We start from the raw sequence: 12882 nt of genomic DNA, 5'->3' as shown, positions 1-12882 counted from the left end.
ATACGTGTGTGTGTGTGCGGTCTGTAACGTGTAATCCAGCTAGTGTGTGTGTGTGTGTACAAGACATTATTTAGATGACAGGGAACTCAAACGTTCTTTCTGGTATGCACACCCTCGCCCCAATTAATATATTGGACCAAACCGCTAAAAACGTAGACACTCTCACGGAAAACATGATGGAAACTCGTAAAACTAACAAAATAGACGAGAAAAATAAAAAAGGGGGACAGCGATGATAAGACAGACAAGGTGGTGATGTGAGGCTTTCTTGCGGTTTTCGCTACTCATTTAACGACGGAAAAAAAAAGAGAAACAAGTGGATACACGATGCAACATACGGTCATTGGACAGACGGGAATTTCTATTTCTTTTCAAACACAATTTTCGTGATAACTTGAGATGATTGGCTCTTACCGAGGAAAAATTGCGCTCCTTCGCGAAAAGGTAGTCAAGACAATCGATCGATAATTGGTCATTCCCCTTGGCTATTATCGACCCTCACTCACTGGACTAAGTTTCCTGCTCCTTTTTATTTTAATCCATCCGTCTGTCTGCTCCTCCCCTCTTCTCCATTGCGCCTTTGTTTCGTACGTGTCGATCCATCAACGTTTTCTGAAGGTACTCGAAACTTGTGTTAGCTCCTGCTGCTCTACATATCGTACAAAACTAAAGAGAACTCGGTTCAGTATGTATATATATTTTTGTTTTTTTTTGCGGCGGAAGGTGAAACGCCGGGATCAGCTGGCGATCGGTAATATAGGCAAGCGTATATAGAAAAACCAGAAATTGGGTCGAACTCGGCTGTCCAGCAAAACGCGCACGCACACGGTCCAAGAGCGGACGGACCACATCCATCAGCCGATCTGAGACTGTATAGACACGCTCGTTATTATTCCCACATCTCCTCCTCTTTTCTTCCATTATTCGTTTTTATTTTTTTGGACACGAATTTTTAGGTGGAAACATTGCCGATAATCGAAAAAAACTAAAAAAAAAAAAAAAAGTACAAACCATTGCCACCGACCATCAAATAGTCGAAAATAAACGAAAGGTCAGAGGTGTTTTCTCTTAACGAAGATTGTGTTTACTTAAAAAATCCATAAGAAATGAGGGAAATCTTTGTTTTCTATAGTAGCATGATGGGATGCAATTGAAAAAAAAAAAAAGAACCGGAAGAGGGGAAAAGAATGGATGCGTTTAGATAGAAAAAAGAAACAAGATTCGTCGTATGTGGTAGTATAGTTTATCGGATGGCAATTTCATCGATGGTGGGTGGTCGCAGCGGCGCCAACGATCGGATTGGATCCTGTCACGCAACCTATGATTCAGACAGTCGGAGCAGGGGCGCCCGTTTCGGATGTACTACGTTCACAATTTATGGATGCGAATCAGGAAATATAATAGCGTCTATGCATCTATTGCGCTCTAAATTGAAATGGACGACAGATTCTTGCGTCTTTTCATTGCGTCGTGGACGAGAGTGTTGCAGTCGACTTGATCACACGCTCGGAATTTTTGATCCCATTTTCGTTCGTTCGACGAACGACTCCACCCTTTTATGGGGTCGTCTTCGCATCTAGCGAAGCCCAGATGTTTCGCACCTTTGCCCAACATCACACGGACACCAACTCCTCCGAAAAATGAAAAGCAGCTGATTTCGTGTATCCGAATTCTCCGAGTCCCCACGTCTAGTTTGCAGCGCTATCTCGATTGCATCTTTTTATTAGATTTTGACCGTAGCATAATAGTTTTGCGCGTGTCCCGCTAGATTTCCTAATTACTTTCATCACACGCCCGTCCATAACGTACACTGTTTTTTCATTTCCCAATTTTTTTTTTTTTTTTTGCTTTTTCTGTACTGCGGGACGACTACAAAAGACACACGCGCATTTCATTGGGCCGCGATATGACGCCACTGTGCGCGCTAAGGTTTCGTCGTCAATCTTTATCGTTATATATCAGCGATCCCTGCAGGAGACCCCCTCTTTTTGTGTGTGTGTGTGTGTGTGTGAAAACTAATTAATTCCAACGCTGCTTTGTAGCCGTCTAATATCGCCCCGGAACGTCCAAGCGACGCTGCTGTGCCAGCGTGTGTCAACCTTCTCTTCTACCTTTTCAACTGTAAAGGCAATTACCACCCATTGAAAATTTCTCGTAACCCCTCTCTCTCTCTCTCTCTCTCTTTCTCTCTGTGTGTGTATGTCCCATATTATATATCTTTTCATCCCACCTTCCCTTTTTAACACGCAGCTCTTCGGCATATGTGCCATGGTGCCCCTTCGTTTTAGCCATCGGTCATATCGATTTGGGTTGGAAAGCAAAGCTCATTTTTTTTTTTGTGGCCCTTAGTCGTTCTTATTCATCAATCCCCACCCATCTTGTATATATTTGATGCGTGCGTGTTACACATCCTTTAGCTACCCCTCCCATCTATATAGAACCCCCATCGCATCATCGTTACTGATATATGGAGTATATCTACAATATGGGTGTGTACTTGCTAGTCGTATAGCTGCAGTCTATACGTATAGATTTACTACTACTTATAATATAACGGAAAGGTACAAAAATATATATAAAAAAAAGGGCTCGGTTTGAATCAATCGCATCCGTGACGCTTTGAAAAACTGCTGCTATGAATAAGAAAATGATTCCATTTTTTTGCCAAGGGGAATATGTAAAAGAAAATCTTGGGCCTTGTCATCGTTCTATTATGATGGAAATCTTTTTTTTAATTCTTTTTCTCTGGAAAAGTATCTAAAAGTAAAAACAAATTAAAGACGCTGTATAAGTGTGTCTCGTGGGATGTTATAACTGTCTGTGGGCCCGGTCAAGAATCCTATAAATTTTTTATTTTATTATTATTTTTTTAAATCTGTACCTAAGCTCCCGACCGACATTGAACGGTTGTGTAGCAAGCGGTATATCGGATCACAAATACACACACACACGCTTAAAAAAAAAGAGGAAAAGAAAAATGAAGCAAAAGCCGCAAAAATGAAGAGAATGAAAAGAAAAACCGAAAGAAGAATGTCGATCGAGAAAAAGAAGTCGGGGAATATTGTGGGAACTAAATGGCTCGTGAAATGTTACCGGTATCCGGGCACGCCGTTCAGCTTTTGCGCTATATACCACTAACCATTTATTGCACCGATGCATTTTTTTTTTTTTGTCTTATTATAATATTGTAAACTCGAAAATAACGAGATCGGTTGATACGCGTCATCCGGTCTGGCCACGAAATGACGGGCCATTTCGGCGTGAAAAAAAAAGGTAAAGAATAGAAAGAGGGAAAGAAAAAAAAAGAAATCAAATCAATAATGGCCGCCAATTTGTTCACCGTGTGCTTTCCTAATAACTATCCACCGCAGAATGTGCAAGTTGGGCGCCATAAATTCGATTGGAGGTCAAATGTCAAGTGTTGGGTGCACCACTTATCGGTGTGACAATGGCCTGACGACAAGAGGCGTCTGCTCTTGATCCCATCCATACAGGCAGAGACCACGTTTTTCTCACAGTTCGTCTCGTGTGTGTGATTCCCCTCGCCATGCAAGGACTGGAAGCGTTTCTCTTTCGAATGGGTAAAGAATGAGGAAATTCGGCATTCTTCTTGGTTTATTGCTTTTACAAGAAACATGAACGCAGATAAGAATCTTTAGGTTGGCAGCCGGTCGGCTTGGTGGGACCTCGTGTGGATGCTTTTTTGATAGACTCGCTCGTACGCCGTCATAAAAAACACAAAAAATGTGTATCTATGAAAATTTGGTGGACGGTGCTCGTAATTGGCAGCTGTGAAATCCACAATGGGAGCAGTAGAGGCATCAAACTCGTTTCTTTTTGGGAGAAGCTCGCCGCCACCATGCCCGCCTTGTATATATATTACTATATGCATCTAATATATATCTGCTGCTGGGCTAAATGGGCACCAGCAAGAGAGGCCACACCACGCTGTGGGTGTTTTGTGTGTCCACATGTGTTGCCCAGTTCAACGAGCAGTAAACACACAATCTTCACCAAACCGTTCTCTCTGTCTCTCTCTCCCTGAGCTAATTAAGTAGATGGTCATTTCTTTTTCGAAGAAGATTAAAATACCCCACCTCAAAAGTTTATTTCTTTTTGTTTGGTTCTGTGAGAGACTTTTGGTGCATATGCAACAGATGCTAGACAGTTAAGTTTTGAGCATTGTTTTGTTGTTGTGGAGCATTGATTGTAGTGCCTTCCCAATTTAATTTTGTTTCCTCCTTTTCCTTTTTTACGATTTCAGAGTCGAGTAGAGGAGCACGAGGACGTCCTAAGGAGCCAATTCGAGGAGAGGGAACGTGAGTTGGTCGAGTTGAACCGACTGACTGCCCATCGTTTGGCCCAAGCCGAATCGAAATTCGCCGCCCAGCAAGCCAGTAAGTTGATACCGCCATCTTCCACACACACACACACACACACACACATTGAGCGGCTTTGAGTGATGATAATGTATGCTGGCCGTTATACAAATTGTCTCTCTCTCTCTCTCTCTCTATCCATATACGACTCCAACAACTCGTACATTATCATGTTTTTCGGTCCACGCTCTCGAGGTCATCGCCCCATTTCCGTCTCTATTTTCGTTTCTTGTCCGTCATGGAGTGTTCGCACACACGAGCCACGCACTTTGCATTCGTTTTTCTCTCATTGCACCATCTCACGCCGTTAACAGATCGATGATGAATCGAAACTTGTGTTTTTGATTTTGTCCGGTTCACAGACAACGTGACTGACCTATCTGATCCTCTTGCTTTCCCAACTGGCCACCCTGCAGTGCATCATCGAACTTGATGTAAATACAGGAGGCCGAACGACAACAAAAACATAAAACTCCCGAAAAAAGAAAAAAATTAATTCCCAGAGATACGAAAAAGTGCTGATGGAATATTTACTACTTTTGAATGAGATAAACACCAAAGATTTTTTGATGGCGGATCACGACAGAAAAAGCCAGATCGTATATGTGTGTGTGTGTGTGTAAATAAGAGAAAAGGCCATCATCAATGCTCATGTTATACCATGTGCGATATTCCAATGAATCTTTGATGTCTTTTACAGCTGTCACTGAACTGCAGTCGGAACTGTTCGACGCAAAAGCCGGAGCCGAAGTCATTTCCCATGCCAAGTAAGTCGAGCACAACAGTTTCACTAGCCGATACGTATTGCTTGCTGTTATTTACTGCTTCTTCCAACTATGAATACCCCTCTCTCTATTTTTCATTATACGTGTTATGACTCTCATTCGGGGGGGCGTCTTTGAGCTTGCGACAAGCCCAAAAGTATCCGCTTTTTAGCGAAAGGGTTGGTCGCTTGTAAGACGTACGGCAGCTGGAATGAATGACTAATGCGGGAAAATTGACAGTCCTCTAACTTTTTTTTTTTTAAATAGGGAGTAGTGCAAATCGGTGTCAATGCCGGCTGCAAAGTTATTATCAACCCGTCCCCCCCCCTTTTTCTCTTATCTTTCCCGCATTAAAACCGTTTTTCCCTCTGTACACCACGTCCTCATTTGGAAGGGGGGGGGGATTCAAAAAAAAAAAAGTCATCGACTAAAAGCTGTTGGTACACGTCGTGCATGTTTGATTGAGCTTGAGACGAACGCTTGCTGGCAATGAGCAAACAGTCATTAATGATTGTTTGTTAATGACAGATGGACGGCCGTCTAAGAGGAACTATTTAATGCCCCATGTTGTTGAGCTTCTACGCTTCATGATATTACATTATGCATACGCTCAATGGACGTTTTTTTTTTAAATATATATATTTTCTCTTTCTATATTTGCAGGCTCGACGAAATTGAAATATTAATGCAGGATCTGGATCGAGCTAATCAGGTAGGAAACTCTAAAACAGCCTAGATCTGTAGTATTTAGAATTGCGTTTGTATTTGCGTACATTTCCCCCCCACCCCGTCGCTCTTCGGGGAACCTTCTCCCACTGCGTTTCGAATACTTGATTAAACGCTGTGAATAGCTAATTGGAAAGGCATAGGGCGAAAATTCCCCGTTGACGAAGGCCAAGTTTCATCAATACAGCGCCCACACACACACATCTACTGGAACGGGCTATTCGTCGTTGAGCCTCTCTATGCCAGTTGCCATAGATAGTAAATGGGGAAAGTGGTGGGGGCTCCATTGCTAACCGACCACCATCTCAACTTGTGTGTTAACAAAGTCCCTTTTTTTTTTTCTTTCCCCACATTTTGCGTGGCAGTTTCAACTCAATTTGTCGATATCCGAATGATAGCGTGTACTGTCAAGCTTCTTATTATTTTTTTTTATTTTTATTTATTTTTTTCTCTACTGGAGGAAATAGTAAGGTGCTGTGCGTAATCGGTCCTTTAGTTATCTAACGACTACTATCCGACTGGGCCAATTATCATTAGACGGCCTATTGAGTTTTGTTGGGGCTCCCCCCCCCTTGTCGTACAAGCAGAAGAGACTTGTATGTTTTGTCGTTAAACTGCGTATTACTATACCGATCTGATTGAAGGTTTGTGTGTTTTCTTTCTCTTCGGTCGTCTAGAGAAAAGAGATCTAACGACAAAAGCGTATAGAAGAGAGTCGTACCAATTAGAGGTGGTGGAATCGAATGCGTGGTTATTTTTATTTTATTTTTTTTTTATACATCCGACTGTGCCGTGAATGAAAAGAAGAAAAGGGGAAATAATATAAGAGGGGCTCATCATTAGATGTTGAGGTTCTCAGAGACTCTGTCTCCTCTTTCCTGTGTCTGTGTGTATTCTGTGTGTGTGTGTGCGTATATGCACACATTTGAATAATAGAACAAAAATCCCCTCGAAGAGGAAATGATTTATGAATGGAGGGGGGATCAACACACACAAAAAAAGGAGAGCTTCTTTTTCTTTTCTCTCTTCTTTAGTTTTCCTTTCGAAAAAGTCGTCTATAATCTATCCATCTTTCTCTGTGTATATATTTATATACATACCAGTCCACATGTATATAAAAAGAGTATCGAATCCCCATGTGTGGTCCCTTATCGGATCAGCTCAATATCGAAATGTTAGTGGCAAAGGCAAAGAGAGAGAGAATATTTTTACTGTGCGTTGAGCCAATGGCTTTATATTTCTTCTCTTTTTTCAGTTCGTATTCTTTTCTTGTGTACTTTGTTGTTGCATCTAGTCTCGGGCTGGTCTGCGGGTCTTTAGGGCTAGTCCTTGTTGTAGTTTCTTTCTCTTTTTTTTTACGCATATCGTCGTCTCAGTTTTTTTCTTTGACGTTTCGTTCGATCGCTGGCCAGCGAGAGCCTAGATCGATCTGAACCCGCACGCATTGAAATACAAGCACTCAACGATGTAGCATCTATCTGTGTTTTTCAAACTTTGAAAAAAAAAAAAGAAACCACCACCCACCCCCTTTAAAAAAACAAACAAAACAAAAACATGTAATAATATATTGTCCTGTCTCAATGTCATTTCCCGCATAAAAGTCTTGTTTGTTGGCGGCTGTCAAACAAATGGAAGGACGAAAGAAGACGTAAAATTTCTAACAACCAATGAAGGATTGGATTTTTCGATATATATTTTATGCGTACTATGACTAGTTTGTATTGTAAAGAAGAAAAAAAAGGGGGTGGGGGTGGGGAAGGGGGTGGTGGGGAATTTTTGGTAACCTTGTCGTGACCGTTTCATTTTTAAATATATTTTTATTTGTGTTGCTTTTCTCCGTTTACTGATCGATTGTGTGTGTGGTTGATCTTTTGCTTCTCGTGATACTCTTGGATGGGATATCCTGGCTCGATTTGCGCCCGAACGGAGATTGCGGAGCAACATGCATTTCCGCATCAATTTCACTTCCGGTCGGTTGCGTTGAAAAGGATTTTTTTTTTCGGGGAAGGGGAGAAAGTCGATGACAGGTGACATAGCTGCTTTTCTTTTTTCGGTTTGCGCTGCACTTTTTTCGCCTACGCCTACGGCTTAAAATAATAATAATAAAAAAAAATCAAACAAATATCGATTTTTAAAAACTATCTAAAATTGGGTGGTCGGGGGGTGGAGGGTGGGGAGAGATCATCGAATAAGAAAGTTCATTGGATCCCACTTGACTGGTACTGCGAACTGTCTGTTAGTGCAAGATTGATGGACGTTTGACTTTGTTTGAATATCAATAATTATTTAAAGTGTACCAAATGAAGGCCCGTTTTCCCTTTTAGCGTTTTTCATTTGTTTTTGGCTTCCTACTTGACTCGTTCCTCGAGGGTATTAGGACTGGCCAACACGAGTTCCGCATCCGTTTCTGGAGCGCCAGTCGTTCGCTTTCTCGGGCCGGATTCATAAACTCTGTATGTCGAAAGCGCCCCGCTTCAATTAACAATCATTTTGTGTCTTTTAGCCGATGATGAAAATTCCATGTCTTTATATCTCCCCCTCCTCCTTTTGACTTGTCTCTTCGCTCTCCGGCTCGATATTATATGCACATACGGTATCGTTACTATTTCGTTTCGCCCCTTCCTTCCGCCTTATGTGTGTGTGTGTGTGTGAAAATTGCCCAGCCTTTCACTGAATGGCGGAGGGCATTAATCGCTTGCCGGGCCCGCTTTTCTTCTCTCTCTCTCTCTCGGCTTTTGCCAATTCAATTCCAATTGGAACCGTTTTAATGAATCGGCGACGCTTGCACAGCTCCTACCTCGCAGTTCTCAATGTCTTCTATATTACATTATTGCTCAGTCTTTGCGGGAGCGAGGGGCAAAAATGCGCTTCGGTACAGAGACGATGGGCTGAATTAAATCGCAATCATCTCGACCGTCTCGCAGAAGAAGAACGCGGGCGAGACGGTCCGTTTTCAATCTTGGCGACGCCTCGAGGGCCCCCTTTGTATTTGTTTAGTTGATTTTTCCGTTTTGTCCCTCCATATCGCCGTGCTGTCTGCGACGTTTAAAAAAGAGCAAAGCCAAAAAGATGATGGCTGTTATTCGTATTATTCAATGGAAGTGGCGTTGCCAATTTTCTAGCGCCTTTTTTTTTTTTTGTTGGTTGGCATCTCTTCTTTCGTTTCTATTTGAACAACATATCTTTTGTCGATTTCTTCGAATGTGCGACGTGCAACTGTCAAACCGCCTCTCTTTTTTTGTTGAGTCGAGAGCAGCAACAGCTGATTGACACCTTTGCACGTCGTCCCAAACCGGGGCTTGGCGCCTAATCGATAAATAAATAATAAAAAATAATAGTAAAATGAAAAAAAAAAAAATGGAGTCACTCTCGGGAAAAAATAGAGGGGAAGGGAAAGGGACTTGTTTAATAGCGCAACTAGAGTTCACTTTTTTTAAAAATAGGAATTTCATCGTTTTGATGACGTGTCAATTTCTACTGAAAAAGGACCAACACGTCGATGAGTTACATCATCGAGACTGCGGCCGTTGACCGCATCAGTGGTCTCCAACGTCTTGATCTGAGTCATTCAGTCAAGTGTCCATTGCAGCGTGTAATTTTCGAATGAAGAAACGAACAATTTGAAAGAAAAAACCGGTTGAAAAACGTGAAAAATTGTAAATTTTTGCTGTTGATTGAAATTGTTGATTTTTGAAAATTATTATTTCGATCACGACGAACAGATACGGTTGAGAAAGAATCGTTGGCCAAGATGCGCAAATCAAACCGACAGGTCTACCTTGTTCATTTTTTCTTTGTCTTCTCCGTGGCATCTCACGCGTCCCTCTTGTTCTTATTGCGTGAGTCGTTCTCTTGTGCCGAGTGCCCTAGTGTCAATTTGGTGTGGATGTGAGAATCGGACGAAGGAAGCGACACTCAAAATAAAAATAAAAACAAAAAAACAAACAAGAAGGAAGCAAAAGAATTTCAAAGACAAAAAGAATGGAATAAATAAATAGCCAGTTGTAAGAATCAAAGAAAAAGATGGAGACACACGAGAATAGAGGGAGTAGAAAACGAGTTATTGACGACGTGACGGAACCTATTTTGTAGGCCATTTCTCACCGATCGGGCCATCGGCCAGGGGCCCCCTCTTTGCATCCACCACCTGTTTTCTACCGTTTGTCTATGTCTTTGCGCGCTGAAGATCCCTTTTTCGTCTTTTCGTAGAAAGAAGAAGAAAGATGCCGAGTGACAACTCGGCTTAAAACTAGTCCTCCTTTGGCTTTTCCAGGTCCCCATTCTCTCCCTCTCTCTCGATCCACCTGAAAAGAAGAAAGAAAAAGAGCATTTACATAAATAGCAGACCGACAAGGTGAAGAACATGGTGAGTGAATAAAGATCCGAAAAACAAAAACGAACGACGATCGAAAGGGGGGGGACAAGCTGATTGAATGTATGTATCCAGAAACAGTTTGTTATTCCTCTCGTCCGCCTTCCACGATTACTACGACGACAAAGACTTGGGCTACTATATTTACAACTTTTTCGTTGTGTGCTTCCCAGGTCGTCCTGCGCTACCACACACACACACACATGACTGCCGCCGAACATACACACAGACACGCGTTTGACCGTGACAAGATTCCCTGTTCAGGAGGAGGACCCCGTACAGAAAAGAAAGTAGGAAAAAAGAATAATAGAAATAAAAAATTCCGTTTCTTTTTTGGGGTCCATCACATTAGGAAGCATTGACAGAGGGCATTATTTGTTATACATATCTTTTAACTCAGGAAAATATGAAAGGGGAACATAAAAATGAATAAAAAGTTTGAATTTGTAAGAAGAAGAAGAAGGAAAAAGAAGGACGTGGATTAATGTGTCCTCAAACTCGGCAAATAACCTATACATCCCACCGCTCGATGTGTAACTATTCTTTCCTGTGTCGTTTCTCGCTGCCATCACGTATAAGAAACACAGGGTCTATCTCATTCCTGCCTTTTTCTTTTCTTTTCTTTTTACCAGCTTTACTATTTACGTCTCTTGCATCTTGTTGAGCACCTGTGAAAATGCCAATGTCACGGCCCGTGTATTTCAATCTCTCATTCTCTTTTTGTTTTGTTGTAGGTTCCACTTGTTTTTCTCAACCGGCCCCACCTTGTCCAGTTAATGCCTTTTCTTGTGCAAGTCAACAAGCTGACCAATTAAATAACACACGAATCGACACGATCCACTTCCTCTTCATTTGGGCATCACGCCAGGAGTCACACCTTTGTGTTATCGGCCTCTCTCTCTCTCTCTCTTTCTTTCTTCCCCCGTTTTTATTTTACATTATCGCTCAACACCCTGCGACTCTTTTGCTGGCCCACCTTATCAAGGTGTGCTGACGTGGTCATTCATGTTGATCTCCGGGGATCAAACAACATGTTTCGATTGAGTGTTATGTCCCACCTGCCAATGAAGTCGATTACGTATCCGATGGTTTTTCCCCCTCGCCGTCATTTCCTTTTTATTGTTGTGAAATGATTTCCACCAGATTAATCCTTGCCCAGGTTTCGTCTTTTAAATATCGGTTCAATATATATAAATATGTATATATTTTTACTGGAGTTAGATTCAACGAGATTGCGTGTGAACCAAGCGCTCACCGGCGGCTTGTATTCGCCGCAAAGGAGTGTGGTGTGGTGTGAGGGGAGTGAGGTTGTAATCCAGGCGTTGCTAAGTCTTCGATAACCGCCACCGATCAACGACGTTTTGTGGCTTTGTATGCGAGTGACTCTTGTCTGTGTAACGCGAGAAGTCCGCTTGCATGTTTTCTCTATCGTTTTTATTTCATTTTGTTTATTTACTTTTTATTTTGTTTTTGAAATCGATAGAACGATAGGCATTTTCTTTTCAGTTAGGCCAAAAGGAAAATTGAAAAAAAGCGAAATGTTGTGTTCAAAAATGTGAGGTCACTTTTGATTGCGATGCGTTTGGAAGGAAGAAAAATATTTCGAGTCGATTGTTGAGCGAGAGAGAATGGTTCGTTTTTCATGGTTTGTTTTTAATTAAAATTCTCTTTTTTGAATTTTGAATTTTTGGTTGTCGTTCAATTTGAGAATTGTGGGATCGAGCGACGCGATGTTGTATTGGGCGCGTATAGACTCACTGCAGCAGAAAAAGAGCCCATCTGACGACTTTGGTGGGTGGAGGTGGGGACAGTTTCACTACTCCACCGACGGACGAGAGGGAGGAGAATAGCTGGAGTGGAGGGAGGAGGTACAGCCGTGGGTGGAGAAGGAGGCAAGGAAACTTCGAGTTGAGCCCAGGGCATGAAGCAAAAGCAAAAGCAAGCAGCGAGATAGCAGCCAGAGGGGCCTCAGGCCGCAGTTCACCATCACTCAACCGACTCAGTCCGTCCGTCTGCGGCCGCGTCGTGTTGTCTGTGCACCAGCAGCAGCAGCAGCAGTAACAAACAATAACAAACCAAACAGGTTCGAATTCAAGTGTGACGCGTGTGCTTTAGTTTTATTTGTTGCCTTGTTTACTTCCATTTCACCGCTAACCCCGTGACGATTTCGTTTGGTTTTCATTCGAAGGAGGATTTTAATTTTTTAGTTTTTAAAAAGTCTGCGAAAAAAAGCAAAAACAAACAAAATCCGCGTTACGTATGCAACAATCTCATCGGCTCTGATGCATTTGTGTTGTTTTGGAATAGAAGAAAAACGAAAATTGTAACGTTCGCCGTTTTACAAGAATTCTGCGTGTTGTTTGCGAGTTTTTTCTTCGGTGAAAACAACAAGAAAAAAACAACAATTCTTGTTGTATTTGTTGCGCACCGGATATTGGGGTTTGTATGATTTCCCCACGTTGTGTGCGGCTTACAAGTGCGTGATCGGAACATCCTCCGTCGCCATCGGTGTCGTCGACACGTTTCTTTATTTATTTATTTTTTTTTCATTTTTTTGTTTCAAAGTTCGGAAACAATTGAATTCTTCTGTGCACAATCCAACTGTAGACAATTGTTGTCTCGATTTTTGCGTTCATCAGGT

General features: G+C 42.0%; 1 protein-coding gene across 1 annotated transcript in view; it reads left to right on the top strand.

Annotated features, from left to right (window-relative positions):
* The window catches only part of LOC116930921 (homeobox protein cut), a 195635-nt gene that overhangs the window by 92314 nt on the left and 90439 nt on the right, over positions 1–12882 (top strand). Inside the window, 3 exon segments of the mRNA XM_045178761.1 lie at positions 4265–4397; positions 5080–5146; positions 5807–5855. Coding sequence (XP_045034696.1) covers positions 4265–4397; positions 5080–5146; positions 5807–5855 — 249 coding nt within the window.

Source organism: Daphnia magna, linkage group LG9 (assembly GCF_020631705.1).
Source record: "Daphnia magna isolate NIES linkage group LG9, ASM2063170v1.1, whole genome shotgun sequence".
Taxonomy (NCBI): Eukaryota; Metazoa; Arthropoda; class Branchiopoda; order Diplostraca; family Daphniidae; genus Daphnia; species Daphnia magna.
This window is presented reverse-complemented; position numbering and strand designations above follow the sequence as displayed.